We start from the raw sequence: 27,930 nt of genomic DNA on the forward strand, positions 1-27,930 counted from the left end.
TAGGATGTCCAGAACGTCCACGAACATAATACGGACTGTCCTTAAGACATCTCCATTAACTATCCCAAGCTCCCAAGTTTTCATGTCTTTCCCCACAGTAAATCCAGGGAAGACATATTCATTGAAGGCTCCTGTGGCTCCTCACATCGATGGCCACTTTGGTTTCTGAGAGACCCTATTATCTTTCTAGTCACCCTCTTTCCCTTCATATAAATATGAAGGAGAGTTTAAAGATATTTAATCTTATCTGCCAGTGGTATCTCTTGCCCCTTTTTGCCCACCTGATCTCCTTTTTAAGGATGCTCTGCAGTTCCCATTAACACTTCCAGGGATACACTTGATACATTTGTTTATGCCTGGCCCATGCCTTCATTTTCTTGATCAGAAACTCAATTTCTCTTGTAATTCAGGTGTCCTTACTCTCACGTACCTTCCTCTTCACATGAACAAGAACATGCGTGCTTTGAACGATCATCAACACACTATTAAAAGCATCCCATTTTCTGGATGTAATTTTGCCTGCAAACAACCTTGTCCAATCACATTTTGCAAGTTCCTATTTTATACCATCAAAGTTGGCCTTTTGGCAATACAGAACCACGTGAACCAGCCCTGTTCTTATCCATAACTATTTAAAACCTAATAAAACTGTGGTCGCTGGCCCCAAAAGGTTCGCCCACCAGCACTTCCGTCACTTGCCCTTCCCAATTTTCTAAGAGTAGGTCAAGCTTTTGCCCTTTCTCTTGTAGGGCCCCCTACATAGTGACCAAAGAAACATCCTGGACACATTTAACAAGCTCCACCCATCTATACTCTGGCAGTCCCAGTATATATTGAGAAAGTTAAAATCCCTTACTGTGACAACCCTGTTATGCTTGCTATTGAGCAAACTCTGAGAATACAATCTCTTCTTATATTGACTAAACTCAGAATATTCAGGGCCAAGTATGATATGCAGTTTGTACTGGGTTGAGGGACTGCAGCCAACAGCAATATGGGAGGACTAATTGCAATTTAAAAAAAATCTAAAAGCAAACTTTTAATATTCATGGCAATTTCCCAAATGTGAATAAAACATTGGCATATCTCTGAGTGGATACATAAATCTGAAGGAATCTGAGGATATTTGAGTTACATCATTTTGCAATTCACTTACATTCCACCAGAGAGCAGAGAAAGCCTTGACATTGACTACACCTTCTCTCTAAATGGAGGATAGCGAATGATCGGGTTTAAAGAGGAATAAGATAATGGAGTTACAATGCTCTGGAATCAGTAATTTAATTGTTGGCATTTAGTGCAGTTACCCCAACCTAAACCAAATTGGTTCAAATTTTTACAGAATTCTAAGCCCAAATAAAATGTCCATGATTTGCTACGTTTAAAAATATCACTCGACGAGCCAGTCTTGTCATAAAATGGCTGTGCCACAGACTGAATGAATCACTGCTGTTACTTTCCATTAACTGTTCTCCATTGGAAGAATTCAAAGTTGTGGGCTCTTGAAGTTTGTTTTATGAGCCAAGAAGGCGTCAATATGCAGTCATTAAAGTTTTGTTTCCATCTCATGAGCAAACAACAGTAGGAAAATGGAACTGATAAAAGGATTGTACAATTTCTGAGTAACTTTCAGTTACTTAAGATTCTATTACTTTTATGGACACTTACAGTTAAAAAATACATAGATTTTTGTGGTAAATGCATTAGTGGTTACACATGCACCAGCTTGACCTCATTTATTTCTCATCCAAAGTCAAAAAATATCAAGGTTTGAAGCAAAACATTGCTTTAATAAACGGATACTAAATAGTTAACAAAAAAGAAAATTATGGTTTGAACCTTAATTTAAAGCAAAACAATAATTGGGATGCAGAATTAAAATAATCCAGTTACTGGATTGAATTTAAGATTGGATGAATCAATTTAGTGACACACTTATGGGGCACATCAATACTGAATGCTGCTGAACAAGAGAAATGTTGCCAAAATGCAGACAGGCAGAGTAGAATCAAGAAAGTTAATGCTTTATTTCAATGAGAATCTACAGGATGTACAGTATAGCTGCAAGAAAGAATGCTTATGAAAACTGGTGAAGACGGTATCAATAACTGGACTAGCTTCACGCGAGCAATATACTTTTTATCCCAATAACATGCATTACCTCTCTGATGCTGCACAGCGATGTCACGTTTAATAATTCATTTGCTTTGCATGACAAGGTAAACTTTAACTGCAAGGGGCAGGATCTAGTTCAGAGTTGGGCCTAAACTAGTGAAATCTTGAACATGTTAAAGTATGCTATGCTGGATGCCACAAGGTCATCTCAGCCTTTTTTTGCCTGAAGAGGCAGCACAGTGGCGAAGCTGGTAGAGCTGCTGCCTCACAGCGCCAGACACTTGGGTTCGAACCTAACCTCGGGCGCTGTCTGTGTGGAGTTTGCACGTTCTCCCTGTGACTGCGTGGGTTTCCTCCGGGTGTTCCGGCTTCCTCTGTCATCTCACAGTCGGGTGGGTTCGTAGGTTAATTGGTCTCTGTAAATTGCCCCTAGTGTGTAAAGAGTGGATAACATAGAACTAATGTGAATGATCGATGTTGGCATTGGCGTGAACTCACTGGACCGAAGGGCCTGTTTCCAGGCTGTATCTTTCAATCTTCCAATCAATTCAGCCTTGATGGCCTAATCGAAGTAGTTCTGCAAATTATTGGGTTTGGCCCTATTTTTTAAAAGACAGCACAGTGCATTTAGTGCAGCTGCCTCCAAGGGATCCTGATTTGATTCTGACCTTAGGTATCTATGTGGAATTTTCATGTTGTCCCTGCCACTGTGTGGGTTTCTTCCAGGTGGACCAGTTCCATCATAAAGATGTGCTGGTAATCTAATTAGTAATCGCATATTAGTGCTACGCAGGGATGTGGCAGGAGAATCAAAGGGCAGCTGATGGATATGTGAGGGAAAATATTTCCCTCACAGGGACAAAGGAGAGTAAAAAGAGTGCGACTGGGAAAACTGGGGGCTAGGTGGCACGCTGGCGCAGCAGTGGAGCTGCTGCCTTGCAGCGCCAAAGATCCATGTTCGATCCTGACCATAGGTGCTTGTCTGTATGGCGTAGGTACGTTCGTCCTGTGACCTGCATGGGTTTTCTCCGGGATCTCTGGTCTCCTCCCATACTCCAAAGATGTACAGGTTTGTAGGCTTTACCATTTGTTAACATTGTAAATTGCCCCTAGCCTATGTAGGATAGTGTCAGTGTGTGGGGATCGCTGGTCGGTGTGGACTCGGTGGACCAAAGGGCCTGCTTCCGCACTGTATCTCTAAACTAAACTAAAAAAATCAAGGAGTCGATAGGCTGAATGCCCAGCCCTCACCCCTCCTAGTAAGTAAAGAAATCATCATGACAAATATGTTCATGGAAAAGAGTGCTATTAGAAACACTCAATGAGTATATATTCTGAGTTTATATGTGCCTCATGCGCGATTATCTATCCAGCTACACCTAGCAGGCTATATGGGAGCTGTCCCGGTGTGGTGCCAAGATGTTATGGTTGTTATTTAAGTTATTTGGTTGATCTTGCGGGCATAATCAGCTTTTGTTGTGGTTTATTGGCTGGGTTCATCACCAAATCACATCCGCAATCCATCATTAATCCTTTGTTCATCCACTCTTATTTACCGATTGTCACTAAATGACGGTTTAACCCTGTCATCCTGCAACATCATCATTTGATGTGGCTTGTCACTAGGCCGGGCAAGAACCAACCACAGTTTTGTGGCTTCTTTACTCAACCGGCCGCTGCAAACACATTTGAAGGGACTTTGTTAGCTCGGTGCACTCTTCCGGGTTCAGCCCTGGATCACCTCAACAATCTTCTTCTTGTGTATGGTGTGCACAGCCTAAAGTTGTAGGACAACTTGTTCTATTTGATCTTATTTGATTGTGCACACCGGCTTCATTGCATTCGTCGAAAAACCGATTGCAACCTTCACGAAACACGTGAAGGTTGCAATCTTCCACCCCAAACTCAACAATAAGCTATGTCAAGATGCTATTCATTGATGACAGCTCAGCCTTCAACAGCATAATACTGAATAAGCTCATCTCTAAGAATTGCTGCCTTAAGGGCGTTATTTGCTCATCAGGTGCAGAGGATTCTTCCCATCAATGAAAAATAAAAGTGTTATTCGTTATTTTTTCTAAAATCAATGCATCAATATACAGAACAACAGGAAGTGGTCAAGATCAGACTTTTAGTAATATAGATGATTAGATTAATTTATGTCATGTATACTTGGATGCAATGAAATTCCTTGTTCACACGGAACTCCGAGAGTAAACAGTATTCATACAATAATGATAAATACAACTATAAATACAATGACAAATTCAAAACAGCAGAATTGGTGCATGATTGTAGGACAAATTCCAAGAGGTAAAGAGCATGTGGCAGAACTCAAGTGCTGTTTCCGACCACTTCAAGCAGGAATTTGGTGGCACTTGAATTTGGTGGCCTTGCACCCTGCTTGAAATGGCATGAAACTGCACTTGAGTTTTGTGGCCTTGCACCCTGCTGGAAGTGGCGTGAAACTGCACTTGAATTTGGTGGCCTTGCACCCTGCTTGAAATGGCAGGAAACTGCACTTGAATTTGGTGGTCTTGCACCCTGCTTGAAGTGGTATGAAACTGCACTTGAATTTGTTGGCCTTGCACCCTGCTTGAAGTGGTCGGAAACTGCACTTGAATTCGGTGGTCTTGCACCCTGCTTGAAGTGGTATGAAACTGCACTTGAATTTGTTGGCCTTGCACCCTGCTTGAAGTGGTCGGAAACTGCACTTGAATTCGGTGGTCTTGCACCCTGCTTGAAGTGGTATGAAACTGCACTTGAATTTGGTGGCCTTGCACCCTGCATGAAGTGGTATGAAATTGCACTTGAATTTGGTGGCCTTGCACCCTGCTTGAAGTGGTAAGAAACTGCACTTGAATTTGGTGGCCTTGCACTCTGCTTGAAATGGTAGGAAACTGCATTTGAATTTGGTGACCTTGCACCCTGCTTGAAATAGAATTTCAAGGAATAGCCACGAGTCAACTGTCAGCCCACAAGCCGTGAGTGAGCTGCCAGCACATCAGGCTTGAGTGACTGAGCTGCCACCCCAAGAATCCATTTGGCCCACAATGTCCATACTAGCTCTCTGGAAACCAGTCCCTTCAGCCCACAACACCCATACTAGCACTCCAGAAAGCCCCCCCCCCCCCCACTGGCCACCAATATTGGAATTGATGGAGAGGTGGAATATTGCATTGGGGGACCAGCCTTCCCGTGTGAACATGGGACCCAATGGGTCCCACTTAGTCTAGAATCTAAGATTTCCAAGTCGGATAGCATGTGATCTTATGGGAAATTAAGGGCTGGGCATGCCCAGGTGCATGCAGAATTATGGATTTCCTTACATTTTAACAGAGCAGAACAATGTATGGCTGTCTGATATCATTGTAATATTATGTTTAGAGCTAACAATAGTATGGATTACAGTTGCCGTAATAGATGAACTGCAGCAGGACAGAATAGAAGGTTTTTACAAGTTGTAAATAGACCATCATAAAATGGATTTTGATCATTACAATCTTGATTGATTTATCAACATTTAAAAAATGATAACAGAATCTACACCAATGACTTTTTTTCAACATTCTTTTCTACATATTTAGAAGCCAAAGTGATGTTATCTTTAATTATAAACTTACTGAGTTTGTGCATTTATTCTAGTTTCTCCAATGGTCCAGCTATGACATCTTGTGTACTTTAACTTTATCGATCTTTTTAAAGTACGACATGGCAGGTGGTGGCTGCTCCTTGTCCTACGCAAGAACGCTATCTGCTACCAGATGCAATTTAGACATCTATGTACTTCCCGGAATCAATTTAAGAAACCTTTAAGGTACAGGGATAGAAAAGTTTAGAGGGATATGGGCCAACCATGGGTAAATGCTAGTGTAGATGGGGTGTAAACGAGTTAGGTTGAAGCATCTATTTCCATGTTGAATGACTATAACAAATATATCCATTTATACAGCACCTTCACAACCTCATATATTACAAAGGATTTGAAAGTCAGTGAAGTGATTTTCATGTGTAATCATTCATATGATGTCAACCAACATCTGCACAGCAAACTACAATGGGTTAAAGAGCAGACTGCTTGGTTTGTGGTGATGTTGATTAAGAGATAAGGTCAAGCTAATTCTTAGAAGCTGTGAGTGCAGTATTGTTTTTGCTTTAAATTACTGGAATAAGACTCAAACTTCAGCCTTCTAACTCGGAGCGGACAATCTTAACAATAGCGGTACAGCTAACATAATCGTTTGCTCGTGTGTCAGACAACGCTCTGCCATCGCTTTGCCACAGCCAGTGCCACATCTGTGCCTCTGCGGAGATCGTCCGCAGTGCATGCCTCTCCGCTGCAAGTCAGTAGGTGGGCCATTGTCTGTACCTCTCCACAGTTGCACTTGTCAGAGTTCGAGAGGCCCCACTTCTTCAGGTTAAGTCTGCAACGTCCCACTTCAATGCAGAGGCAGTTTAGGGCTTTCCAGGTAGTATAAGGCAGGTGGTGTCCTGGTGCCATCTGTTGTTTGGTTTTGGTGCCCGGCACAGTTGGCTCTAGTTCCATGAAGCTGTTCCCACTCTTCAGGCGTTTCTTGGCAGGTTGATGATTGTGCAAGGGGTGGCGGGGGTCTGTGTCCATATTGAAGCGTTCTACTGCAGCTGCCCGATCACGTCTTCGAGCAGTCTTCATTTCTGTAGCGACTGAGAGATACAGAAAAAAAATGGATCCCAATTAAGTTGACCCATTTCTTTTAAAGTTGGTCACTGACATCTAAATAGCAACCTTTATAGCCAAACTAAGGCTCTAATGTTTTTAAAACATTTTGGACTCAAAGGGTACAAGATGGCGCCTAAAACATGGCGACTCTTGTATATTATCTCAGTGTGGTCTACTATCTTGCACCCTTACACTTAGTATGATTGTGCCTAATATATAACAGGATGTCACTGAACTATATGCAGAAAAATAATTTCACTGAAGTACACGTGACAATAAAATACCATAGAATCATACAGGAAGTAATCCACAGGTTCTCAGATCTATATTTTGTGTCTCAATCTAACTCATAGGCAGCACTGTATCACCATCCCTCTACTCTACAGGTCATTGTATTGATACTCCCTGTTTCCTCGATACCAGTGTCACAATATGTGTGTAACTCTAAATATTATCGCAGATTCATTGGCCCCCTGCACATATAAGAACATCCTTTTTGCATTCAATAATAAAAAAATATTAGCTTTGTTCTGAAGGAATGAATAATGGTGGACAATAAAGTAGAGAGCCAGGCTGGTGATTAGGAATATTGATTTGTTTGACAAAAGCTGGAAAGAGTGCAGAGAAGATTTATGAGGATGTTGCCAGGACTTGTGGGCCTGAATTATCGAGAGAGGTTGAACGTGCTAGGACTTTATTTGATGAAGAGCTGAGGGATGATCTTATAGAGGTGTGTATGATCATGAAGGGAATAGACAGGGTGAATGCACAATATTTTACCCAGAGTAGGGGAATCAAGAACCAGAGGACATAGGCAGAGCTGCCAACTCTCATGCATTAAGCACGAGACTCACGCATTTCGCCCAATTCTCACGCTCTCTCGCTGATTACAGAATTTCTCACACTCTGTCAAATTTACATTAAAAGACACGGACGGGGCAGTGAATGAGTTTCACCCAGCGCAGCCAGTAAGGCAATGTCCTGCTACCAGCTGCAGTCGGAATTTAAGGATTTGCGGGAAGTGGCTGACATGAGCGAGGCCGGCGAGCAGCAGGAGAGACATACATGGGCCGTGGAACCGGGGAGGGGGTCTGTATGCAGCCCCCCCTCCTTTTTGGCTAGACATGTTTCAATATCTCCGGCTTTGGACGACGCGCTGCTGTGCTCTGAGCAACCTGGTCGTGGGTGTTGGAGAGCCTTGGCGGAGGAAGGGATGGAAGCAGAAGCAACGGCGGGGCCAGAAGCGGACGGAGAGCCGGGGCTGGCGAGTGTTTGCCGGGCTGGCGAGTCGCTCGCTGCTGCTCTGGCCATGGAGCAGTCTTAGTGCAAGAGACCCGGGCCGTCAGAGGCGTCAGAAGCGTTGTGCCACTGCTGTGAGAGTCTCTGTGCCGAATTTGCCCTGCTGACCAGCATGGACCAGGCTGTGGCTCGGTGCATCCTGGAGGACAACCAGTGGCTGCTGGAAGTAGGTACCAAGCACTGGGTAGAAGCGGTGGAAGATAGTGGCCTTCAAATGGGGGTGGTTGGAGAAAGCATCCTGCTTGCTTGCTTAGATGAACACCCATGATCATATTGAATGGCAGTGCTGGCTAGAAGGGCCGAATGGCCTATTCCTGCACATATTTTCTATGTTTCTATGGCAATAATACTCGTCCACTTGATTTTAAAGCATTCATCCAGGGTGGAAGTATAATGTAGTCATAGAGTGATACAGCATGAAAACAGGCCCTTCGGCTCAACTTGCCCACACCCGCCAACATGCATCAGCTACACTACCTGCTTTTGGTCCATATCCCTCCAAACCTGTCCTATCCATGTATCAGTCTAACTGTTTCTTAAATGTTGGGATAGTCCCTGCCTCAACTACCTCCTCTGGCAGCTTGTTCCATACACCCACCACCCTTTGTTTGGAAAAAGTTACCCCTTAAAAAGTTACCTCCTAAAAATACTTCAAACAAAAAACATTGAAATCATACTTCAACAATGCACTAAAACATGATTTTAATACATTAAATTTCAAAAAGTCCCTACCGTGGGGACTCCCCCCACTCGGTCGCTCCACTCCCTCGCCGGTGGCCAATGGCCCACCCCCAAGGCCACAAGGGGGATCACTCAGCTCCCCCACTTTCAAAAACGCTCCGTCGCCCCTGGTTCAGACAGAGAGCACTGCCAGATGTGAGCGGGGAACTGAGGCCAGTTGTCCGAGATGTCTGGATCCCAATGCTCAGTTCTTCGTGTGTCAGAGTTGGCTAATGTTATTGATTTGCAATTAGCCTGATTTGTAATTAGTTGACAAATCCTTAATTTATTAATCTGGAATATCCAGGGGGATGGGATAAGTGTAATATTAAAATGACATGCAAGGTGTCAGGCTGTCTGTCACAACATACAACCCTGACAACCATTATTTCCTTCAGTTAAATATTGGGAATGTAGCATTATTGTCATTTACCACTCAACTTTGTTTACCTCATTGACTATTTCTAACCCCCCCACCCCCAAATTCCTTCTGAAACTGAAACAGATTCAGATGCGATGTTTAAGAGCTTGTTCAAAGAAGGGGCATATTTTAACATATTTTAAAGGAGTGACAGAGATACTTGCAGGGGAATGTGTGAGGAGATTATTATTTGTCTTTACATTTAGCTTGAACCAGGACATCTGAAGATTCAAAGTTTAATATATTAATTGTGCTGATACTGACTCCAACCGACAACATAATGAATATCATCCATTCCGGAGGTTTTATTTTTCTGATGCCATTTAAACTTCACTTGGATTTCAATCACTTCAATGTAAAAGTAATTGGAAATGGAGAGCATTGGAACAAAAATTTGCCCTCGGTACATATTAAATGTAATATAATAATGTATGCATGTTGATAGGTGTAATCAAAACAAATATATTTTTATCATTGTAGTTTTATGAATACCACAGAAAATATTATGTACTCTCAAGATCACATTAAATAGAATATTATTGCTTAAATATATAGTTATTTGACTTTCAATTTGGAAAAAGTCCCAGCTGAGAGGAAGACAGCAAAATACTGAAAATATTGGGGGTGAAAATGACTTCAGGACAGTTTGTTAGGAAAATGAAGGAAATGGTAACAGAATAATTATGCAGCTGAATGAGTATAATTTTATGGATGAGAAATTGTGTTCAACCAATTGATTACTTCTTTGACAAAGTAAATAGCATGTTAGATAACAAGGACGCCAATGGATGTAGCAAATTTTGTCATGCAAAATTTGGTCCATGAAGTGCCCCATAAAAGGTTGCTGCATTAGATAAGCTGCTGTGAACTTGACCGTAATAAGTTAAGCCCAGAGGGTCAGATATGGGGCTTTATGTTTGGGCCAGATATATTGTCAGTGCATAGGGGCTAGGAGCAAGGCCAAGTGTGCATCCAGAGTCAAGGTCTGGAATAGTACTAGGTGTGCAGTCAAAGCTGGGACATTGGGAGTGTTCAGCACTGGGAACCTAAGCAGGTAAGCAGCTATGATCAGGGTAGAATAGGGGGTTAGGTGTAAGGCTGGACTCAGGGTCAGGAATGCGAGAAGGTATGCAACTGGAGTCAGGGTCAGGAGTAGTACCAGGTGTGCAATGAGAACCAGGTTGGTCAACATGGGCCAAGTGCTTGATTATAATACAGGAATATACTAAGATCATTCATGTGCTGAACCTGTTGATCAGAGCCTGACTCTACAGTGGAATGTCATTAGGAATGTAATGTAGCCTAACCTTATTCATAGCTAATCCAATTTAAAGCATAAATGTTGCATTCAAGTGTAAGTTAAAAGACTCGCTATAGTATGCACCAGATTGCACAATTTCAAGCTGAAAAATGCAAAAGCCCCGTATCAATGGGAGGGACAACGACACCCTCCCCCCCCCCCTAAAAGAAACTTGCATCTGGAGAGTAGATGCTTTGAGAAATGGCTGCACCTAAGGTTTTACTGTGCAGTTCAAAACCACACCAGGTAGAATCTGACATCAACATGTGCAGATACCAACATACCAGAAACCATTCACTGATAACCTGGCCAACATCAAGATGTTGTTCCTGTTGGAAAGTTTTACAAGCAGTGATGCAGCTGGTAGAGCTGCTCCCTCACATTGTAGGATACCAGGTTCGATCTCGACCTCGGGTGCTGTCTGTGTGGAGTTTACACGTTCTCCCCATGGGTTTCCTCCAGATGCTCCCATTTCCTCCCACATCGCAAAGTGGATTTTAAGATTATTTGGCCTCTGTAAATTGTCCCTATCGTGTCGGGATTGATGAGAAAGTGGGACAGAATGGAACTAATGTGAATGGGTGATCGATGCTCAGCATGGACTGAGACTGAGTGGGCCAAAGAACCAGTTTCCATGCTGTCTCTGTAAACTAAACTAAACTAAACAGTCAAATAAGTCTTAGATTAATCATTTCTATTAAACTGGAGAATCCTATTAATAGATGTTGATTGTGACTCAGTGATTGTAACTCTTGCCAATAAACTATGAGCTGGGAAGGCATACAGGAGACTTTTACATAGAACATAGAGCAGTACACTACAGGATCAGGCCCTTTGGCCCACAATGTCTGTGCAGAGTAGAGAGGTACAGAGGAAGTGCTGCAATGCAAAGGTGTATCTTGAAAACAACATCAAACCACAGCTCTGCCTGCCTGCTCACATGCTTAAAATAATCTACTGCGCTATTTTGGAAAAGGTTGGGAATTTTCCCTCAGTGTTCTGGCCAATGCTTGTCTCTATCAGCACTACTGAAACAGAATTTTTATGATTTTAGTTTAGTTTAGATACAGCATTAAAACAGGTCCTCCGGGCCACCAAGTCTGTGCCGACCACAATCTAGGGACAATTTTTACTGAAGCCAATTAACCTACAAACCCGCACATCTTTGGAGTTTGGGGGGAAACCGGATCACCGGGGGAGAATCCAAGGTGCTCAATGGGGAAAACATACAAACTCCGTACAAGACAGCACCTGTAGTCAGGATCGTACCTGGGTCCCTGGCAATGTAAGGCAGCAAATCTACCGCTGAGGTATCGTGCAGCCCTTATTATAATATTATTAATAGAGTTGTGAGCTGGTAGAGCTGCTGCCAGCGTCAGAAACCCGGGTTCGATCCTGACCTCGGGTGCTGCCTCTGTGGAGTTTTACGTTCTCCCTATGACTGTATGGATTTCCTCTGGGTGCTCTGGTTAAGTCTCACATCCCAAAGATGGATAAGCTTGTATATTAATAGGCTTCTGTAAAACTGCTCTTAATGTGTAGGGAGTGAATGAACAAGTGGGATAACATGTGTGAGCAGGTAATTGATAGTTGACCTGAACTTGGTGGGCCGAATGACCTGTTCCCATGATCTATAACTAAAACTAAGTTGGCACTTGTGGGACCTTTCTGTGTGTAAATAGGCTAGTACGCATTCTATGTCAAAGCAAATAATTTTTCAAAAGCGCTCTATCACCATGGGACATTTTGGATTAAACTAGTTTTGTGTAAGATGGCATGTAAATTAACATCATATAAATAAGTTATTGCATTACACTCACTCAATCGCAGATACATCTGTACCAGCATACCTCATAACACAGTCTATTCTAGAAACTCACATCACTAAAGTATCCTGTTTTTGAATTTGGTTCTTTCTTCATCCACAGGTGCTGATCTGTTTTGCTCTGCTGTTCTGTGGAGTGGTTCAGCTGGCATATTGGAAGTCAGCCTACAAGCAGGTGGTGAGTCACATGCCAAATCTGGACACAACATTAAAAAAACACCTCGTTTAACATAACTGGAGGTGACAAATAATTTGCATCATAGTTACAATGAATATGTATAACTGGTAACTGGTAACTGATATCTCTCTCAGCCATAGTCATACAGCGCGGAAACAGGCCCTTCGGTCCAACCTGCCTATACCGACCAACATGCTCCATCTACACTAGTCCCGCGCCTGCTTTTGGCCCATTACCCTCTAAACCTATCCTTTCCACCCAGTACTACATTGTATCAGTCCAGCATGCAGGCTGGACTTGCTTCTTTGACTTGCATCCAATCCAATGAAGAGGGGAGTACAGCTGGTGAGCCAGATGGGATTCTCTGGTTGGGAGAAAGAGAATCCCGGGGTAGAGCAGAATCCACAGGGAGAGGAAGAAGTGAATCATGAGGATGGGGTGGAGGAGAATGAGGAGGTGGAGATGAAGGGAGTAAAAGGGGGTGGGGTAAGGAGATCGACATAGGTGTTAATGAAAGTGACAGAGATGGGGGTGAGGGGAACGATGGGGATTGGAAGGAGAACGAGGGAAGTGTGGGTGGGGAAGAGAATGGGGCGATGGGGAGGAAGAGAGTGAGGAACAGGGAAGAGGAAACAATGAGGTGTGAAGGAGAGTGAAGAGGTGGGGATGAGAATATCAGGCTGTGATTGAAGAGAAACAGAAGGTGATGAAAATCACAAGTTTGTGGAAAAAGGTGAAATTAATTTGTGGAAAGAAGGGAAATAAAGGCAGAAGATGTATTTCAGATCCCCTGATTAAACTACAAAAGCTTTTATCCTGAATGTCCATTTGATGGCAGCCCCACCTCCTCCAACATCTTTGACCCTATATTCCCCCACATTGTGCCAATCCTGGACCTATTGCATCATGTGGACAGTAATGGCTCCCTGCAATAATCTTTCCAAGCCAATGATGTTCTAAAGCCAAGGTCACTACCATTGCAGTGAGAAATTAAAGCTACTGAATCTCAGGCCAAGAATCCCCCAGAGATTGTGCCCTGAAGGAGCATCCTACACTCGAAGAATGTTAGGGTTTTTATTCTCATTGATCAGCAACTCATCAAGCTTATTGTCCCATGGGTACCCTTGTCTGTAATCAATTCCCTCTGCTTTTATGTTATTCACTAGACTGTGGGACCCATATGTTCCCTGTCACACAGGAGGCTTGGTCCCCCAACGCAATATTCCACCACTCACTCATAGCCCTCAACTGCACAGGCGTAGCTCATTTCCCCTCATCCCTAGCACTCTCTCACCCTCCTCTTCACCCTCCCTCTTCTTTCCCCTCTCCTCCTCCCCTCCCCCAATCTCTCCCTCACCTCCCTTTCCCTCTCCTTCACCTTACCCTCAGTCACTCCCTCACACCCTCCCTCCATAACTCCCCTCCCCTCCCTACCCCCCTCCTATCCCTCTATCCCCCACTCCTCACCAACCCCTATCTCCCCCACAGCCCTCCTCTCCCTCTATCCTCGCCCTACCTCCCCCACTCCCCCACTCCTCTACTCCCCCGTCCTCTCCCTCTATTCCCCCTCCTCCCCACTCTCCCTCCTCCCCTCCCCAATCCCTCCCTCACCCCTCCTTTGCCCTACCATCAGTCACTCCCTCTCCCTTCCCTACTCCCCTCCTCTCCCTCTATCTCCTCTCCTCCCCCACACTCCCTCCTCACCTCCCCAGGATCTCGAGGTTGCCGCTCCTCCCCCTTCTTGTGTGCCCCGGAGGAGCATCAGCCGATGGTGCCCTTAGAGCCAGGCCTCGAATACTCGGCTCGGCCCGGAAGCACCAGCAGCTACGGCCGCGCTGGCACATGGTTGTGGGGGTGGGGGGAGAGCACGGAGAAAAGACGGGGGAAGAGCCATGGGGGAGAGGGGGTGGGGTATCACGGGGAAAGGGACTGGAGCCAGTGAAGGGGACCAGAGGGGAAGGGGCTGGAGCTGTGGGGCGTTGCGATAGTGGTGTGTTTGTGACTCCCAGCGGGAGCTGGACGCTCTCCGCCGGGATCAGACTCTCCGCTTTCCGTTTGGCGACATCTCAGACTCCGCGCCGGGCCGCTTCTAGAATTGGAATTGGAGACCTCTGCCGCCACCCGCAGCGTTCCTCAGCTCCAGTAAAGGTGTGATGGTGCAGGAAGGGGCGGACCGTCCTAGGGAGTGACAGGAGAAGAGATCAATCCGCGCGGTGCTGACTGGCAGGAGAGGAGATCGATCTGCCCACGCGCCGATTTTTTGCGATTTTTAAACCTCACTAATGTTTATAATATACTACCGATCGGAACAAAACTTGTTGCACTCGCAGCACAGGAGAACGGTGAGTGAGCTGACGGAAAATCCTAGCGCTATCGCGGACCAGTTTTGCGCAGTTAGAAAAACCGCGCAAACCAGAAGAGCACACGATCAGAGTTTTAGTTAGATTGTTCAGTTGCGGCACCACCTCACTTTAATTTTGCTGAACCATTCTGTGTTCTGAGCAGTTATTTACTTCAAAATTCACCACTGATGTGAGGTTAAACGGCCTCCTGACACACACTGAATATGTTCTGTTCAGCAACCCATCATGTATGACAGATATTCCCACTGCAACATGTACTAAATGGTTTCAAATACCAGAGGGCACAGCTTTAAGGTGAGAAGGGCAAATTGAAAATGTTCTATGAAACTTTCCTCAACAGTATTCTCCATGGAGTGTACCACTCTTCCACACCTGAGCACATGTCCTCAATAACCATTACAGAAAACTCAATTTGCCTGCTAAATCCTACATCCTCTAACCAGACTCCAGACTGTCTGTGGTCCACAGATTAACTGGTATTAATTAAATACTTTGTTAACTTTTGGCTGAGTTGCTGAGATTATAGATATGACTCAGAGACAATGGCAATTAATCTCTTGCAGACACAGTGTTGGATTTATGTCATCATAACTCTGAGATCTTTCACTCAGTATCCATTACATACAGAGCCTAATGTGAACATGCAGCCAATAGCTCAGGGTTTCATTTAATGAAATCCCTTGGGTGTCTGGGCCATCATTAATAACCAGAAATTGAATTGAGTTTTGCTTTGTAGAGGCCGAGAGAGATTTCTCAAATCAACCATCTAGCTAAGATACTGCCAAGGTACTTACATCATCCACAAAATTAAAACACCTCCCAAGTACCTGAACATAGAATAAATAATTGCCGGGTACTAATATAGTCGGAACAGACCTATATATAACTCATGGTCAGACATCACTTAAGTGGTTGTATGCATTTGTGCCTCACTCATTGGGCTGAGTAATAACACTCATTTTGTCATTGGTAAAATAAATTTGCATAATCTATTAATATCCCTCTGAAATGTAATACGTCCATTTACACTGCTTGCAATGCTATGTATATTTGAGTCAGTGGCAAACTTGATATGTGGCTTTCTATCCCTCTATCCAAGACAAATACATCTCTGAAAACATCACACCCTGCCACATAGAATACATGGTCATTTTCTCAACTATTCTTCCAATCATCCAGTTTCTGAACCAATAATTTACCTTTAGATCCATAAGCTTCAACTTTAGCTAAGAGTCTTTTATGAAGAACTTTCTCAAATGTCTTCTGTACGTCTATATGAAAAGTGTACACAGAGATTCTTTCAATCAGAGTTTTCAAGCATAATTGACCTTCACATTGAAGTACCCTGGTTGAGTCGGCAAAATGAAATACGGATGCTGACCAGATGCGTAGAACATGCATTTGATACAGCAATAGGGCACAGCATAATTGAACATTAATGAAACTCACTCTGTCATTTGTTATAACAAAACATTTAGACTAAAAAACACTTGAGTGAGGAATTAAAATTTGAAACCCACAGCTTTTAGTTTTTCTGTCTTCAAAGGAAAGTAACCTTCAGTGGTAGACAAATATGTTTTGTGGATTAAAAAAATACTAGTAGACATTAAGGCACATGTTGTTAGCACAGTACCAGTTCACAAGCAATATTGGTTCTCAGTTTAAAGATCTTCATATGTATCCAGAATAAGTTCACATAATCCAGTTACTGAGACCAATATAGGTCTTCTTCCCTTTCTTAAACAGTCTGCTGCATTCAAGGAAAACATGATCACACCACCTTTGTGGGTTCTGAGGTGGCAGTTGAGGCCAATGTGGAATGCAGCCCCTTCCACAGATGGACTACGAGGTCCACGACTGGAGGGATGATTTGTGGGGTGGTGTGTTCCTCTGCCACTTTTTTTTTGTGCTGCAGATTTGGAATCGCAATGCCATTCCAAATGCCCCTTCCCCATTCAGCGTGGTCATGATCTAAAGATTCCAGGAATCAGTGGGGCTGTTGCATTTCAGGAAGGCTTTGTTCTAGACCTAGCATCAATATCAAAACCTCATTGTGGATCCAGGCAGAGTGGAGATATATTGATAATTGAAGCTAGTGCAGGTTCCAAAATAATAGTAATAACCAATTTGTTCTTCTGGTCCTTGAGTAGTATTGAGATGCGTTGCCACTTCTTCCGTTAGATATGTAGGTCATCGCTAATATTAAAAGACTTATGTTTTAATCTTTAGGGCCAGAAACTTTATCTACACTCCCATTAGATGCACCAGCAGAATGGTAGAATCTTTTTTTAATTATGTTTTTGCACCAGTGGTAGAGCTGCTGCCTTACAGCGCCAGATATCAGGGTTTGATCCTGACTATGAGTGCTGTCTGTACAGAGTTTGTACATTCTCCCTATGACCATGAGTGTTTTCTCTGAGTGCTCCAGTTTCCTCCCACACTCCAAAGATATACAGGTTTGTAGATCAATTGGCTTCAGTAAAATTGTAAATTGTGCCAAGAGTGAAGGATACTGCTAGTGTATGGAGTGATCGTTGGTCAACAAGGGCTCAGTGGGCTGTAGGGCCTGTTTCCACGTTGTACCTGTAATGTTCAAAGTCTGATGGCCCTGTCCCACGGTACGAGTTCATTCCAAGAGCTCTCCCGAGTTTGCCCTGATTCGAACTCGGAGATTTACGGTAATGACCACTCGTCGGTACTCAGGGCTCTCGTGGACATTTTTCAACATGTTGAAAAATCTTCACGAGTCTTCCCGAGCTTACCTGCTGTTAGCGAGTCTTCGCAAGTACCTGCCGTTAGCGTTACAAGCTGCTAAGAGACGTCCCCGAGCAACGACGTACTCGCTACGTTCATTCTCCATGCTTACCACGAGTTTGATTTTTTTTAAACTCGGGAGAGCTCTTGGAATGAACTTGTACCGTGGGACAGGGCTTTAAATATCTTTCTTTTTTGCTGTCTGCTTTTCAAAATATTAGTTGTAATTTATGAATAATTTGTGTATAATTTATTTTTGTGTGTTTATCTGATTCTACCCACCTATGATGCTGTTGCAAGCAAGATTTTTCATTGTATCTGTACCTCACCATATGTCATCGGGTGGCGCCGCGAGCGACAGCCTCGCCAGCAGCGTGTTTGTCCTTTCGACTTTCTTTGTTTTTTAGTATGTCTGAATGTATGTTTTAGTGTGGGGGGGTGGTGGGGGGGGAATAGAGGGAAACAGTTTTCAGTCACTTACCTAGATGGAGATGCGACTTTTCTCTTTGTCGTATCTTCGCTCCCCCTCGCGCCCTAACAACTGGATTGGTGCGGCCTTTCTCGGGGTCCAGCCCAGAGATTCAGCAGCAGGCGCGGCGTGTACTTTAACATCGCGGAGCGGGGCGATCCCTTGCGGGGGATCGCCAGAAGAAGTGGTCTGACCGCCGGCCTATAACATCATGAAGCCGTGGTCTCTGGTAAGAAAGTGACCAATTTGGGAACTCCAAGCCGCGGAGTTTGTGTTCCGATCCGTCCCGACATCGGAGTTTCGATTATCCCGACAAGAAGGCTTGTACATCAGGCCGTCCAAAGCAGTGACTACGGAGGGTTCATGGCCCCGACCACGGGTGAACAAAGGAGGAAGATTGACTGAACGTTATTGCCTTCCATCACAGTGAAGAATGTTGATTCCACTGTGGTGGATGTTTATGTTAAATTCTATTGTGTATTGTGTTCTTTTTTGATTGTATGGCTGCATGGTAACTCAAAAAATACACTGTACCTTAATTGGTGCATGTGACAATAAATGTGAACTTGAACTTGTACATATGCCAATAAGCTCAACTCGACTTGCATTGTCAACCTCCAATTGTTCAAACACAGAAGAGGATAGATCGATAAACCCCACATGTATCTGAAGACTCAGGAATGAAGAGGACTCAAAACGAGTGTGGAAAGAGTCTAAAGTGTCTGGAGGCGTGGCATGTGTGACAATATGCCCATCCAGTTTCCAGTCACAGTTGTCCACATCACAGTGGAAGAAAGTTTTACTTCCTCAGTGTGCACCCAAGTTTCCCCACTAACCGCATCTCCATTATGTTCAGTAGCTCTCATGGTGGTTTCATTTGAAGACAACCATCTGGAGTCTGGCTTATTTGAAGGTGTAGGCAGACTGGAGGAAGAACTTTTTGAAGGCATAAGTGAAATTCAGCCTTAGTTAATTATTGTGCTGCTCCACTCATGGCCTTGCGGATACTTCTTCTACCCACCGCTTTGATTGATCATCAAACTGGAACCATGGGAGCTTTGCCCACAGTCTCCGCTTCCATGCACCAACTATTGTTTCATCCTCCACTCTTTCTTTCTCCACCATTTTCTTTGGCATTCCCAAAGACGACCTCAATCCAGGCGGGGAGCTTTCTTTAAATAAAATGCGAAAGTTGCTCCTAAATACCCTGGAGTTGACATTTCATGAGATGGGCAAACTAGAAAATACACATCTGTTTTTTATGGTTCTCTAATTTTCTGCCTTTCTCATTATACAAGCTACTTTTAAAGTGGGAGTCCTACACTGAGTAAATATCTTGTTTCCTTCACTGTGTTAGCAGTTCACATCTGCCGTCAACAAACCAGATCAAGCAGATTCCACCCTTTTGTTTTTTTTGGGATCTTGTGCCTTTCTCCATTAAAGGTTTTCCCTGAGGCAGATGCATATTTTGAACAGAGGAGGAAGCAGGGAAGAAAAATGGTAAAACAAACTGTGCCTTTATTTCTTGTTAGCTTCCATTGTTGCTGGAAATGTTTGTATGCACATTTGTTTTTAATATTTGGATAACATGTTCCATTAGACGGAGGATGCAGCAAAAGACGTGTACGATATTCTATATGCTGACTACATGAGAAACGTCTCACACCCTTCAAAACAGGATTTGATAAACATTCACTCAACTGTAAGTAATAGTAACATGTGCTCCTCGTGTGACATTAAACTACTGCTGCAGTACATGTATTAATGAAAACTATGTAAAGTAGAGAAATGGTGAGTTATGAGCATTTGTCAATGCGAACTAAACATTCATTAATTTAGGAACTGTGATGTATTTTAACGTCGCCAGCCATAAAATAAAAATTATCTTCAAATCACTAAAGGAAACAGATTGGTAAAGGCCTTTCCTCAACAGGAGCAGTTTGTAGGAGGGGAGTGAGCTAGACCCTGAGAGGTTTATGGAGGGAGATCCTAAACTTTGGACTCAGGCAGCTGAAAGCACGGAGTGAATATGAGGGAAATGAAAGTCAAGGATGTGCAAGAGGCCAGAATTAATGAGTGCATCAATCTTGAAGCAATATTGGGCTGATGGATGTTACATAGTTGGGGTTGGCAATGTTACACAATGTCACACAATATCCATAAATAAAAACGATAATATTAAAACTGCAGAGAAACGTCTCATCAGGAGACACATTGGAACATAGAACAGTACAGCACAAGAACAGGTCATACAGCCCACAATATCTATGCCGAACATGATGCCAAAAAAAACTAATCTTATCTGCCTGCACATCATCAATAACCCTCCATTTTCTGCATATCCAAGTGCCTAACTAAAAGCCTCTTAAATGCCGTTATCGTATCTCCCTCCACCACTGTCCCTAATAGCTCGTTCCAGGCACCCACCACCCTCTGTGTAAAAAACCTGTCCGCACAACTCCATTGAACTTTTCCCCTGTCACTTTAAAGCTATGCCCATCAGCCTTTGATATTTCCATGGTGAGAGAAAGGTTCTGACTGTCTAACCTATCTATGCCTCTTATTATACAGTTCTGTCTGTGGTATGTTTTGGTAGAACATTGGATTACCAGAAAGGTTATGACTGTATGAAAGGTTTATAGAAAACAGGTGTGAAGCACACAAGGTCAAATTGAGTAATCACGTCTAAACGGTGAACCCTGAGTTGAGTGAGTTGTGTTTAGGTTAATCTCAGTTTGTTGCGAGCTAACCAGTCAGCGGAAAGACAATACATGATTATAATCGAGCTATCCACAGTGTAGTGAAGATAATGTCCAGTAAAGCCCAATCAAAGGTAGTCCGAGGGTCTCTGGTGTGGTAGATAGTAGCTCAGGACTGCTCTCTAGTTGTTGGTAGGATGTTTCAGTTGCCTGATACCAGCTGGGAAGAAACTGTATCTGGATCTTGAGGTGTGCGTTTTCACACTTCTATACCCTTTGCCCAATTGGAGATGGGAGAAGACTCAACCTTGATTATGCTGGTGGCCTTGCTGCGGCAACGTGAGGTGTAAATAGAGTTAATGGAAGGGAGGTTGGTCTGTGTGATGGTCTGGGCTACATCCACAATTCTCTGCAATTTCTTGCAGTCTGCTGGAGCTGTTCCAAGGCATGTTGTGATATAAAATATTTTCTACGGTCCATCTATAGAAGTTGGTGAGAGTTGTTGGGGACATATCGAACTTCTTAAGCCTTCTAAGGAATAAGAGGTGTGCTTTCTTGGCCATTGCTTCATTATTGGTGATCCAGGATAAGTTGTTGGTGATATTTATTCTGAGGAATTTGAAGAGTTTCGTGCATGTTCTTCAGAAGGAAATAAATGCTCTTTGAAAAGTGTTGTAAATGCATCTCATTATCAAATACAACACCAAAGATGGAAATCATCTATTTCAGTTTTAGACAGTCATTAGTGGAAGGGAAAAAAGTAAGATTAGGTTAGATAAGATTATCACCAGGGTGCACTGAAATTCTCTGTTCACATGAAAGTCACACAGAGTAACGAGAATGTAGATTTTGTGGTCAGCAGTTATATTAATGGCTTCAGTCTTCACAATATTTATTTGAGGACATATCTGTTCACCCAACACCCAATGGCAGTTTGAGGATGCTGGAGGTGTCGATCAAGGTGTCGGTCCTGCAAATTGTCGCAAATCATGTGGAGAAATAGGTAGATTTTCCTGAAACAGGTTGATTTTCCGATGAAAAGATTGGGCTTTCATTCATTGTAGGTAGCCAAATGTGCTGGAGAAACTCAGCGGGTACGGCAGCATCTATGGAGCGAAGGAAATAGGCAACGTTTCGGGCCGAAACCCTTCTTCAGTGGAATTTGGAAACAATTAAAATAAATGCGATTCTGAAAGGTCTTCACAGGATTGAGGTGAAAAGGATGTTTCTTGGGGCAGAAACTAGAACCAATGATCACTGCTTTCAAAAAGTTTCTTGTTTAAGGTAGAGATCAGTCAAATGTTTTTCTATAAAGGATTGAGAATTTTTGGTACTGTCTTCCTCAAAATGTGGTGGACACATAGACTTTGAATATTTTTAAGGATTTTTAATAAGCAAAGGGATAAATAGTAAGGACAAGAAAATTGAAGTTACAGTCAGATCAGCCTCATTTCATTCAGTGGCAGAGAAGATATGAGGAACAGAGTGGTCTCTGCCAGTTTATCATTTGTCTGTTCCTATGTTCGTATGCAGCTGATTCTGTGCTAATGATGTTGCTGAGGGACACCATGTGGATGAGAAATAAAAGACTCCAAAGACAGTTCCTTTGACAGATATTATGATACAGGTGCTGAGACATGCTGTTACAGGTGATTCCCTGGCCTTGATGACATTTTTTTCTAATCTCACCTCGATGGAGATGCGATTTATTTCCGTATCGTATCTCCGTCTGCACTGCGGCCTAACCGAGGAGTTGGCGACCTTTGCTGGAGACCGATTTTGAGAGCTCCACCACAGTCGTCTGTGGACGTAACATCACGGAGCCCGCGATCCCACGGGTGCTTGCGGACTTTAACATCACGGAGTTTGCGGTCTCTGGTTAGAGACCGACTTCGGGAACTCCAAGCCGCAGGAGCTTTGACCGCCCTGACGCGGGAGCTTCGATCGCCTCGACGCGGGTGCTTCGACCGCTGGCTGCGGGAGCTTCGACTGCCCTGACCGCGGGAGAATAAAGAGGAAGGATATTGGACTTTTTTGCCTTCTATTACAGTAAGGAATGTGGGGAAATCCGCTGTGGTGGATGTTTATGTTAACTTTTATGTAGTTGTGTGTCTTGTCACTTTTCTTTTTCGTATGGCTGTATGGTAATTTGCATATCACTGTACCTTTCTTGGTACATGTGACAATGAAAGACCTTTGAAACCTTTGAAGTGCTCTCATCTGTATAAAAAATGGTCACACGTTTGGTTGCACAATGTTTCTACTGAAGCGGTAGGACAAACATGACAACGCGCATATCAGATCCTTATTTTCGATTAGTGTGTTTACAGCATTAGGTAGCTGAGCCATAAATGGCAGTGAGTCCCACATTTGCTTCCTGGTCTAGCTACGGTGGCAAATCATTTACAAGGGCCCACAATGGACACTGCAATTCGGGGTCAACCTGCCAACTTCAATTCAGGCTCAGGAAAAGTTAGTCAATGATAAAAAATATTCATGGCAATCTAGCCCCAGAAATGAATGGCAGCTAAAAAGTAGCCCTGAATATAATTCTTATTACAAAAAGAAAACCATTTTATTTGAAGAAAATGCCATGAAAAATAATGTTTCATAAGATCATAAGACATAGTACCAGCATTAGATCATTCAACCATCATGTCTGCTCTGCTGTTCAATCTATTTTTCTCTCTCAACACCGTTTTCCTGCCTTCTTCCCGTATCCTTTGACACCTTTACTAATCAAGAACCTATCAATCTTGGCCTCCACCACCGTCTATGGCATTGAATTCCATAGATTCATTGGGGAATCAAGAGGACGAGTGGTAAGAGACAGGCCAACATAACACAGAGGGTCAACGTTATTATGTGGGCCAATTTCTGTCATTGCTTTGTTCATTTATCAGTTCCTGCTTTCCAGGTGTGAACTAAAATTTGACACTTGGTTAAAGAAAACAGATGCATGGGATTGGAAATCAGAGTTCCCCAAAATTAGCTCCCCTATTCACCTTCCACATTGATTGATTGATTGAAAGATACTGCATGGAAACAGGTCCTTCAGCCCACTGAGTCCACTCTGACCACCGATCACCTGTTCACACTAGTTCTATGTTATCCCACTTTCTCATTCACTCCCTACATACTAGGGGTAATATACAGAGGCCAATTAACCTACAATGCCTGCGTGCTTATGGAACATGGGAGGAAATCGGAGCACCCGGAGGAAACTCATGCATTCACTGGGGGATCGAAGAAACTCTACTTGGACAGCACCTGAGCTCAGGATCGAAACCTGGTGTCTGGCGCAGTGAGGCCCCAGTACCAGCTGTGCCACTGTGTGTAAAGCTACACACACATACATACAAAATAAGCATAGGCACAAACATACCTACACACAGATGGACTTTTGGCATAAAGAACCATTGAAAGATCCTTGCACTCTGGTGTACGTACCTCATTGTTCATTTTCTATTGAAGAAGTAAAAGTGGGCATCTCTGTAGTCAACAATAGAGATCCCCCTCCCCAACCCCCCCCCCCCCCCCCCCCCCACACTCTCATAACACTCATTCTTCTAAAACTACTTAACCTGGATGGAAGTGAATATAAAGAGTGACACGGCCTGCCAATAGTTACCCTCTTCCACACACTCGTGTGTCATTGGATTTTATGAGATAACAAATGAGATATTGTGCCTTTGCCAACATGTCATCATTTTTCAATGTTCTGAGTTTAGACCTGAAGCCAAATTCAAGTGAGGGAATGATTGTATCCATCACTGAAAAGACAACTCTTAGTTATTCTGCCACAGATTTCTTCCAAACTGTGAATGGTGTATTTTGTAGGATTGCTGTGTGCCTCCAAACTATTTATTTTCATAGCTGAAGAGTTCAATTACTTTGGGATTATTCCAGAGGAGTGACAGGAATTAAGTTATATCACGTTGCTAGGTCAAGGGAGAAATAGATGGACATCACACCATATAATAAACTATTTTTATAAAATTGGTAAGCAGCTCTACTGCTTTAGTGTTTGGATTAAATTCTGGCAAACCTTCAGCACATCTCTCAAGAAGAGCCCAGCTTGAATAAGGGGAGACAATGGAGTGTCAGCATTCCACTGAAACTTGCTTCCAGGAGGGAGTTTCCTTGTGCAGGCACTTGGGAACACAGCCTGGCAAACTTTCCACTTTCCTAATTGTTGATTAGCCACGGGTAAAGATTTTGTGCTCCTCGTTCGTGGCTTGCATTGCACCAGTTGAATGGTGCAGCCTCAGTCTGCACTGCCATTAGAATCTGGTCGGCTGCTATTCTTGTTTGCAGTCACAGAGTATAACTCTGCTGCCACATGGCTGATTGTCTGGTTGCTCTGCCAAATTCCAACATCTGGATTCATTCTGCACAATTCCAAAAAACAATTGCTCACAACTACCACAAAAGAATATTTAAGACAGTGAACTCTCGTCTTAATGCTGTTTTGAGAAGAACCCTCGCCAAGAATACTTGGCCCCGAGGCCATGAGAGTGGTGGGGGTACAAGAGGCTTGAGCACAAATTCTCCATTAGTTTCTTGCTCCTTCTCTCACTTAAAGGAACAACTTAGCAGCACGGTAATAAACGTCTGAATAAGACATTCCAACCTGAAGTCAGAGTTTAATGTTTTTTCCATCAAATGTAGGCTGTTTTCAGACTATGCTACACAATCATTCTTGCAGAACCGCCTACACAGACCCTATCACAGCACAGCTGGTCACACCAGCTTGGAGTATGACTAGCTGAAGAACTGTTAACCTATCTTCAAAGGGTGGACCATTAAGAATGCAGCTCATCTGTGAGTAGCTGGGGAAGTGGCTTCTATTAATGGGCATTTTCTATTATTATCCTCCCGGTCGTATGATCAGGAAGCAACTGAATGCTGATCAAATGATCATCAGACCAACTTTCAAATATAGATCAGGCACTGTGAAGGAAAACAAACTGTCGCTCCAGATTTTCCAGCCTAATATTGCTGTAAATATTCATGCAGAAACGCTGATAATGCACACACATAACTCTCGCCACACTTCTGGTGGTTACAGCGGTGGGGCAGGAATTGTTCCAAGGTGTTTCTGGCAATAAGGAAAGCACAGCAGTAGGCAGCTGTGCCACTTCATTAAGTAAGCATCACCTGGTCCAATTCAAGCACTTTATTTTGCTTTGGTGCAACCTGCTCTGTTGCAAATGGTCATATTAAAATTCCAGCTGCTGAAAAACTGGTGCGAACGTACAGTTTAACAATGGCAATCGGTAAAAAAATGATAACCTGGTATTTTCCACTCAAATAGAATTGTTATCTTTGGCCCAGATTTGGACATTACTTTTAGCACTTGTCAACAAGTGAAGGCAGCAGCAATCTTCTATACCGTATCTTTGCCTCGGATTCTCTCCTTATATTCTTTATTACTATGTTAGAATAAGCCCCCATTAACTTGCTATAGGATGGTCCCTTATTGCATAAACTATGCCGTATGCAACAGGGACTGCTTACTTCTCACTTTTTGGCATGGCTGTGGAAGGCACCCTACCTAGTAGTTCAAACAAAGAATTTTTGTTGGACTGTAGAGGTGATGTTCTGCACAATAATTTGGGTAAAGGAATGTAGATCATTAGATTTACATCCCATACATGCTCAGAAGTTCTGCAACAGTTCAGCAGCTATGGCGCCAATGATTCCCACAGCCACCTGCCTGGATGTTACATGATTTAACTCAGTGTACAAAATGAATGGCCAGAGGTGGGGGCTGGAGTCAAGTGTTAAACCATGCTGAGCTCCCCATTTGAGGCCTGCTTCCAAGCTGCCATTAAATGGGAAGAGGCGCCTGGCCAACTGTATATGGAACAGAAGGAGGTTTCCAGCTAGGGAGAATGGATTGCTTGCTGGCTTAGGAAATTGTTAAAACCTCTGGCTCTTGGCCCTCATTGCATCATCTTTATCTGCTACCATAGCTACGGGACTTCCCCACTCAGGCCACCAATTAAAATCTGAGTTATACTGTTGGATCTCGATCTCTGCATTTAAAGTCCCTTGGGCAGCAGTGCTGGCTTCCGATGCGAAGAGTGGTTAACATGAAAAACAGTGAAACTGGAGCAAGGGACCCACAGGCCTCCTGGCTCATTTTAGCTGACCACCCAGCCAATTTCTGCTGAGTGGACAGGGTTAGAATCGCTTCCTTTGTACCCTCCAAATAATGCAGGTGTGATAGACAACCATACAATGAGGGAAATATGAAGGTGTTTTCCCCACTACCACTTCCCCCTCACTATCTAGAATGAATTCACGTTCTAATCAGCAGTCAGGAAACAGTTGAACTTTAATTGAACGCAAGGTAAAAGCTGCCCCCTGCACAGCAGGGTTGTCTAGAACAGATGGGCCAAAGCTGTGACAAAAACAAGTGTTCGCTGACAAGACCAGCTGGAAATGTCGGGGTTCGTGATTGCAGCTCAGCAAGCAGTGACAGGTGCCTGACATATCACCTCAGGTGTTTCATCTACCATCTGCAGCCCTGCTGGGAACTCACCTTCTTTCTCTAAGTAATGGAGTGCATGAGCTGCCCCTTGCAGGAGTTCCCTTTAGCATCCCCTTGTTTGTCCCATACACTTTGCTGTACAAAAAAAAGGGCTGTCACTGTTGAAACAATAATTGTAGTTAACTAATTATGGAAGTGGAAGATTGGCATCATCCTCACAAAAAGTTTGTGTAGTGAGCTGAGGCTGTTCTCCACAGCTTTGTTTGCACTGGAGGGATGTTTTAAGGATCCAAATTCAGCCAGTGATTTTGTTGTGTAATTTTATGAGTGAAAGGATCAATGATGAATCAATCACCTAATTACATTCCTCTTGCACGATGGTCTCATTCACAAGACTATGGCAACTTAATCCAGTTTCCTCCAGCATTTTGTCCACGCTGTATTGGAACCTGGGTCATGTACAGGATCTTAAATAGTAGCAAGGTGCAAGTGGCCAGCTGAACCTTGCAACTTTACCCTTTATGTGGCTTGGCCGAAAATACAATAGTTCCCATGGCACTGGGCCGATGAACTTAGAAACTGTAGGCTC

The 27,930-nt window shown here is 43.5% G+C and overlaps 1 protein-coding gene across 2 annotated transcripts in view; it reads left to right on the top strand.

Moving 5' to 3' along the window:
- Nucleotides 1–27,930, top strand: part of tspan32 (tetraspanin 32) — a 48,373-nt gene that overhangs the window by 16,154 nt on the left and 4,289 nt on the right. Inside the window, exons 4-5 of one of the 2 annotated variants that reach the window (XM_033039123.1) lie at nt 12,483–12,557; nt 19,744–19,845. In XM_033039123.1, coding sequence (XP_032895014.1) covers nt 12,483–12,557; nt 19,744–19,845 — 177 coding nt within the window. The remainder of the gene's footprint in view (nt 1–12,482; nt 12,558–19,743; nt 19,846–27,930) is intronic. The other variant, XM_033039124.1, reaches the window with a different exon arrangement.

This window comes from Amblyraja radiata, chromosome 20 (assembly GCF_010909765.2).
Source record: "Amblyraja radiata isolate CabotCenter1 chromosome 20, sAmbRad1.1.pri, whole genome shotgun sequence".
Taxonomy (NCBI): domain Eukaryota; kingdom Metazoa; phylum Chordata; class Chondrichthyes; order Rajiformes; family Rajidae; genus Amblyraja; species Amblyraja radiata.